The sequence below is a fragment of the Urtica dioica genome, chromosome 9 (genome assembly GCF_054948205.1).
Source record: "Urtica dioica subsp. dioica isolate 48M chromosome 9, U.dioica_male_clone48M_v1_H2, whole genome shotgun sequence".
Taxonomy (NCBI): Eukaryota; Viridiplantae; Streptophyta; class Magnoliopsida; order Rosales; family Urticaceae; genus Urtica; species Urtica dioica.
The window spans coordinates 11,074,380-11,082,237 of record NC_142764.1 but is presented as its reverse complement, the minus strand read 5'-3'; the positions used below and the strand labels follow the sequence as shown (position 1 = coordinate 11,082,237).

Sequence of the window (7,858 nt, the reverse complement as noted above, 5' to 3'; positions counted from 1 at the left end):
TAGCTAAATATTGAAAGCAGTATTAAATTTTTTGAGATCGTTTCTTCTTTTCTTCTTTTGGTTGATGGAATAGTGGATTAATACAGTAAGTGCGGTGGATTAAAGTTTTGAATAGTTAAATTAATTATTTTGATTATAGTTAAGGATATATTAATATTTTTACGTTATAAATAGCTAAAATGCATTAACTTATGAAACATTGGCTATTTTGCTAAACACTAAGTTTGAAAAGGCTAGTTCATACAAAAAAAATCTATAATAAAAAGTTAAAGTATAAAATACCCCACCAATATAATATATATATATATATATATATATATATATATATATATATATATTAAGAGTTATAAATACTATTGCAACAGTCGACAGATATATGCAAAGATGGGAACACATTGGTCTCGAGATGCTGAAACTTCTTCTCAGCCTCAAACGAAAGAAGATCATACCAAAAATATAAGTGATAAAAAGCCAACAAAAATAGCCAAACACGGTTGTGCCAACACACAAATCGCTTCCAACGTACCAAAGCCTGACTGCAAGAAAAAGGCGACGGAATCAAAGAGCTTAGAATTGGAAGCCGTGCATGGAATTCGCTCCATAATTGGGATTTCCAATCCCATTGGGTCTTCCTCTTCAGAGGAGCTTTTAACTGAACTCCATAAAGGAATACTTCTAGACCAAAACAAACAGGCAAGTTTTTTAATGCATGAACGTTAAGTTTTTCAGTTCCGGATAGAAGAGAAGAGAACCCTATATTTTTTTTTCCTGGCTATATATTACGTAGCTAGGCAAGAAACACCTCAGAACTATTCGTAAATTTGATAGTGGTTTGTTTATGTTTGGCAGAAGTATTGGGTGGACAAGAATGGAAAAAATTGCTTTGTTGTTTATGCAAGAAATCTCTCAATTACGTGGGGTGAAGAGAGTGACTACTGGATTTGGCGTCAGCTTAACGATGGAAGGTACCGCTATTTCTTTTTCGGAGAAACAGTTATAATATATAGGCAATAAAAAAATCAATTTATGTATGTACATGGTAATAATTATCAATAACTAAATTGAAAGGATATTATAAAAAAATGAACATATTCCACTCACACATACACATATATTTATATACATTTTATTTTCCTAAAAATATCTTCCCTCGCCCCAGGATCATAAACATACAAACTTGTTCATAGAGGATTCTTAAATACGGAAAGCGGAAATAATTATCTCAATTCACGGATCAAAATTAAAGTATCATATAAAGTATAACATCTCCATCTATTATTATTTTACAATGGCTTGCAAAATAAGAAATCTTAATTATATCAACAATAAACAGCTTTATAGAAATTAATAGAAGCTTAATTGTACTCGTGAGCGATATAGAAGATTTGGTCGTTATTTTTTCTTTTCGCGCACAATAAAAAATTTATTGGCAACATTTTACGACCGAGTAAGTGATGTATTTTATGGGCTAAAAAAGTCAATTTATATACTAAAGAGAAATTGACAGCAATAATACAAATTGTTTGTCACTTATCAAAAATCAACCAAAATTTAAATATTGACACATTTAGTATCAAATGTGTCACGGAATCAACCAGTTCGTGACAAAATGTGTCACGGAATTATCCGATTTGTGACCGATTTAATATTAGATCTGTCAATATTTGGGTTTCAGATGATTTTTGGTAATTGTTAAACAAATGGTATTATTGCTGTCAATTTCTCATGTTTAAGCAACCGTCAAATTAAATTTTTGGCTGAAATCTCAAGCGTGATTAATTTATGAACTAATTTACAATTGATTTTGTGGGAAATAATCTTTAAATATAATCGATCCGTTGATTAATTTCATGTGTAAACAGAAAAAATGTAAACTAAGTAGGACTAATATATTAGCAACAATCTTTAACTAAACGCAGTGATGAGTCGATGATTGTGTTTGCGGAGCTCATGAACGTGTGCTGGCTTGAAGTTATGGGAGACTTCGACGCAAAAAAGCTATCGCCGGGAACGTTATACGAAGTGTCATTTGTGGTTATGGTGAAGGAACAAGCCTATGGATGGGAAGTTCCAGTGAACGTAGCTCTTGTTCTTCCCAGCGGAGGAAAAATCGAGGGCAAAGTAGACATTTCGACACAGCCAAAAGGCCAATGGGTGGACATAATAGCAGGAACGCTTAGAGCACCAAGTGATCAGAACCAGCCCACAAAGATGATGTTCTCAATGTATGAATATGAGGGTGGCAAGTGGAAGAAAGGCTTGCTCATCAAGGGTGTCAAAATACAACCAAAAATTCTGTCATGTTGAAGTTACCGGGAATAATTCGTATGGGAATATATAAAGGCTCTTTTATGTATACTTTTATGTATAAGAATATATATATCTGTGCATGGAATAATACTCCTGGTGGTGGTGTAGTGGAGAAAAAAAAAAGTTGTCTACGTACACTTTTAAATATAAAAGTGTGCGTACTCTAGGTTCCCTTGATTTTCATATAATATGTGAAAAATATATACGCTTTCTTTTGTGCCTGGACTTATAAACTCTTTTGAAAAGTCACTCTAAGTTTCTTTGGATGATTTAACATATATATCACTAAAAAAAATAATTACTCGCCATTTACTAGGCAGATTGATTTTCTTGCAAACTTAAACAATGAATAAGCAGTATACATATTTATTATTTTGGAAAGATGCGACATTGACATTGGTAAACATCTTGGATCTTTTTCCTAGAGCAACATGGATTCAGTCACCTCATATTGCTATTGCATCAGTAACTCCAATTTAATTTTAGGATGATGTAGTTAAATATCTAATTTAAAATTATGAATTTGTCAAAATATTCAAACTTTGTCATAATTTAGTGAAATAGTCAAAATATGCAGTAATTTGGGTTCAAAATTTTAACTCCAAGATTAATTTTTTTTTTTAAGTAATAAATTATTTATAATAATCGTCAAAAATTTTAATCATGGCCGTCAAAAAAATTTTGAAAAAATAAATTTGGTTACTTTGCTGAAAAGTTGAAACTTTGGCTATTTTACTAACCTATAAGTTTCAAAGTGCTATTTTGTACAATTTTTCCTTAATTTTATTGGTAAACTGCGCATATGTGTATATTGTAGCCACTCAGGATTTTGGTAACCAGTATCTTGTGGGAATGTCGTTACCACATAAGTAAACTGCAAAATACTAGCTATTTTTTTTAGAAATGATATTATTGACTAAAATTATATGATGTATTAGCAGTGCAATTGCATGTATTATTGTCCAAGATTACATTATTTAGGATAAATCCAAAGAGGGATGTATTTCACTAGTACAAAAAACAGCATTGGGTGCGACTTTTTTCGCACCTAACAGTCAAAAGTCGCACCCAATGATACATTTAGGTGCGACTTTAGGTGCGATTTTTCGCACCTAAAGGTCATGGGTGCGAAAAGTCGCACCCGATGGTCATGACTTTTAGGTGCGACTTTTAGGTGCGGTTTCCCGCACCCAAATTCGCACCCCTAAGTCAGAAAAGATATGCGAAAAAGTCGGCGGGAAGGCCATTGGGTGCGACTAGTCGCACCCACTGGCCTACCCGCCAAACTTTTGGGTGCTACTAGTCGCACCCACTGGCCTTCCCGCCAAACTATTGGGTGCGATAAGTCGCACCCAATAGCCTTCCCGCCATAATGTGGCGGGGAATGTTGACCTTTGGGTGCGACTATTCGCACCCAAAGGTCTACCCGCTCAATTTTCGGGTGCGAATAGTCGCACCCGATAGTTTTTTTTTTAATTTTTTTTTTGGTTTATTATGCTTATAAATTCTATGATTGTAATCAAATAATATGTACTAAATAGTTTATTAATTAGAAAATTCATTAATTAATATTCATAATAATAATAAAAACTAACCATTTGTTGTTCGATTACAATAATTATTATAATGTACGACAAATAATAAAAAAAAATGTTCATTCTTTTCCCTTTCCTTTTCTTCGGTTTGTAAACCACTCCTTGAATGTTTTACTCCCTCTTCCGCCAAATCTTCCTCCGGAACTGCTGCTACCTCCTCGTGCACTGCCGCTCGTACGCTCTCGCTGGAATTCTGCTGAAGCTGGCGGCGTCGTCTGAGCATCTGCCATTGAAACTGATGGCGGCGTTGTCGAATGCATAGGGTGCATCTGAGGCGACGGGTGCATTTGAGGCGACGGCGTCGTCTAAGGCATCCGTGGCAACATGTCGGGCGACATATGAGGCATCTGTGGCATCGTGCCGGGTGACATCTGAGGCAAGGGCGAAAACTGCTGCGTGAACGCGAACAGTTGTCGCTACATCACATCCATCTGCTGTTGCGAGGCTCACCTCATCTCGTCTATAGCGACTTGTTGTGCCGCCAACTGAGCCTGGAGCTCGCCAACCACTGGATCTGGAACGCGCCGCGACGAACCTGAGCCTGACGACGAGCTTTCGTCCTGAGCCTGAGCAATAGCCCAAGATGATCGCGGGACCGCTGGACCTATTCCAACATACCAATCTTGACGATTCCCGAGAATTTCTAGCATCGCGTGCTCCTCTGCGCCGTCCTGGTTAAATACTACGCCTTGCTCTTCTGCTTGTCGCCGAAGATCCGCCAGTAGAGTAACTATCCGCGCATTTACACATAAAAAAAATTATTAAAAATTAATTATTATGTAAGTAACGGAATCGTAATTATCACATATGACTTACATGTGCTCGTCTCGCCGAATCTGTCGTCCATTCACTTTTTCTATTATGGTGTTTTTGCTCCCACGTCGTTAACGCGGAGCCCAAAGTCCCATCATCCTTACTCTGCAATTGTTATGAAAATATAAGTATTGAATTTATTTCAAATTAAGTATTTCAAAATTAGAATAACTTACGTTCAAATGACGATGAGCCAAGAAAGAAAGAGATCCTTGAGTCGACCTCGTCTTCTTCTTCTTCGAATTCTCCTGGTTGCGATTAGACTTTTTCTGCAAATAATTAATTTTGTCATTATTCAATCTGATAAAGATATTGTGATTTATTACAATCATACATGACGTACCTTCCAATCGTCAGTTGCGATCTCGTCTACCACCGCCTCCCAATCCTCTTTAACTACAACAAATACAACATTTACCGACGATTTTTTTCGTCGCTAAAAACCCCATAATCAGCGTCTCCCATTCGGTGTCGAGCTTAACGGTCCTCGATTTCAGCGACCGCGCCACCTGTACGCTGCTCTTGCAGTCGATGTCGAACCATGACCGCAAGGTATGCCTCCAATCGCGAAGACGAGTCTTCGCGTCTCGAATGATTGCCGCATCGACAATCGCCTTCTTCTTCCCGGTTGCATCACCATCGACTCGAATGTCGTACTTGTCTCGAATCGCTGCTCGGATCTCGGCCTCCTTCGCCGGCCCCACGTTCGCATTCGTCCACCTTGGGACCGTAGGCGAGATCTTGTCTCGGACGACCAACCCGAGCGTGTTCGCGAACGTCGCGAGATCCGGATCCATCTCGCGCTCTGGCTGCAAGAACGACTGAAACTCCTCGTTATAAACGACGACTTCCTTCACCCCGGGGCGCCGTGCACGCTCAGATCGAAGGCCGACCGTCGGCCCACGCACGGCCGGTTCGATATGCTCGTCTTCTTCTTCGACGCTATCACGTACGGGCGCCGACTGACAATAATTCGGGAGACGGGCTAAGAAGTCATCCCCGCCTCCGCTGCCTCCAGCTCCTGTAGCCGCAGCCATCTGAAATTCAAAACAAAATACGATCCTACCGAAATTTCGGCAGAACCTCCCCTATAAACTTAACAACCCGACATCAGCCTTTAACTTTAAAACCTGCATAGAAACATCCTAAAACTAACAATAAATCCAACCTCAGTGGTTCGATCATTTTTAAATCTATAAACAACTAATTAATTTCACATTTTTAGTCATTTCTAACAAAAATTAAATCCAATTTCAATTTCAATCCATAACCAATTAAGTAATTTCACATAAACTACCTAATTTTCGTTAAACTAATTCATTAATTTAAGTTTGTTACCTTTAGAGAATCGGTTAGTAATTACCTTTAAACTAATTCGTTAAATTACCTTTAATTCATTAATTCATACATAAACTACACAAACTTAAACCATTTTAAATTTTCTAATCGTAATTAACAAAATTACATTTTCTAATTTATTAATCTCTAATCTACTATACTTATATACATAATTAATCTCTAATCCTAATTTACAACTAATTTAAATAATTTATATTACCTAATATAACTAATTTTTATAACTAATTTTTATACATAATTTAAATTACCTAAATTTCATACAATTCCATTTATTTATAACTAATTTAAATAATTTAAATTACCTAATATAAATAACTATATACTAATTAATACAATTCCATTTATTTATATAAAGTTATATATATATATATATATATATATATATAACTAATATATATAACTAATATATTAATTATATAAATAACTAATAAATATATATATAAAGTTATAAAAAAAAAAAACTTACCGGCGGGGATCGTGTGGACGACGAGGACGGTGGACGAGGACGAGGAAGAGCAGCGCTAGCTGCCGGACCGGGGCGGACGAGGACGAGGACGGCGTCGGTGGTGGAGCGGCGACGGCGTCGGCGGCGGATCGGCGGCGGAGCTGCAGACAGGAGAAACTGTGAGGAGAGAGAGAGATGTGAGGAGAGAGAAGTGAGAAGAGAGAGACTTACCGGGGCGTCGACTCCGTCGGGGCGGCGCACGGCGGAGGAGGCGCACGGCGGAGGAGAGAGAGAGAGAAGTGAGGATTTTAGGGTTTGGGAGCGAATGAGGGGTCTCGGTCGCGATCTGGTATTTAAAGACATTTAGCGACGATTTAATCGTCGCTAAATGTCTTTAAATTTCGTACCTAAATCAACTTAAATTTTAAGTTCATAAACCAGGAATTTAGCGACGATTTTCTCGTCGCTAATTGATTTTTACACATTTAGCGACGATAAAATCGTCGCTAAATCATTTCATTTAAATTATTTTGGGGGGATTTTTCCCTCTTTGAATTTCGTTAAAATTTGATATTAATTCGAAACTATTAGCGACGATAATACCGTCGCTAATTGTTTCCCCGCGAACTTAGCGACGAATATAAATAATTAGCGACGATTAATTCGTCGCTAATTATTTTTGCCGCCAAACTTTAGAAGTTTTGGCACCAAATAATTAGCGACGGCTTTATCGTCGCTAAAAGGGTGATTAGCGACGACAAATTAGCGACGATAAAGTCGTCGCTAATACTTCCGTCGCTAAATGTCATATTTCTAGTAGTGTTTCTTATATCCCGGTGGTGTTTCCTCCTTAGCGTTTTCTTTGCTCCCGCAAAACTCCAACCTGAACTTCTCTGATAGCTTGGACTTCTGGTTGCGTCGCCTGATCTTGGCATTCAGAATGATAGCCTGATCAATCGTATTCTGAAAGCAATCCGCAGGCAGATCATCGCCGGTGTCAAGATCCGTGTACACAAATCTGAACTCGGAATGAAGTGCGCTCAAAATAGCAGCCAACGTCTGGGGCGTCACTTCACTACAATCACGAGTCGTAGGCGGGATATGTGCTTTCACCAAAGCACCGAGGCGGTTGTTAAATAGTCCAACCTTTTTTTATTTTCTTTCCTTATCTCTTGATAGAATGTTTGGTTTATTGGGTCCCACTTGACAACCTTCGCACCAGGTACACTATGTGTTGCTCGCGCCGACGTCGAGCCGGTTGTTGGTCCCCTTGATTTCTTAGGACCTTGGGAATCAGGTTCCTGTGGCGGACCTTGAGAATCCGGTCTCTGTGGCG

General features: G+C 38.1%; 1 protein-coding gene across 1 annotated transcript; it reads left to right on the top strand.

Annotated features, from left to right (window-relative positions):
* Nucleotides 1-339: 339 nt before the first annotated feature.
* On the top strand, nt 340-2,543 carry LOC149384915 (protein PHLOEM PROTEIN 2-LIKE A1-like). The gene is made up of 3 exons (XM_089624950.1): nt 340-693; nt 850-965; nt 1,920-2,543. Exons 1-3 carry the CDS (start codon nt 385-387, stop codon nt 2,305-2,307), a joined length of 813 nt encoding a protein of 270 aa, XP_089481076.1. The 5' UTR covers nt 340-384; the 3' UTR covers nt 2,308-2,543.
* The last annotated feature ends 5,315 nt before the right edge of the window (nt 2,544-7,858 follow it).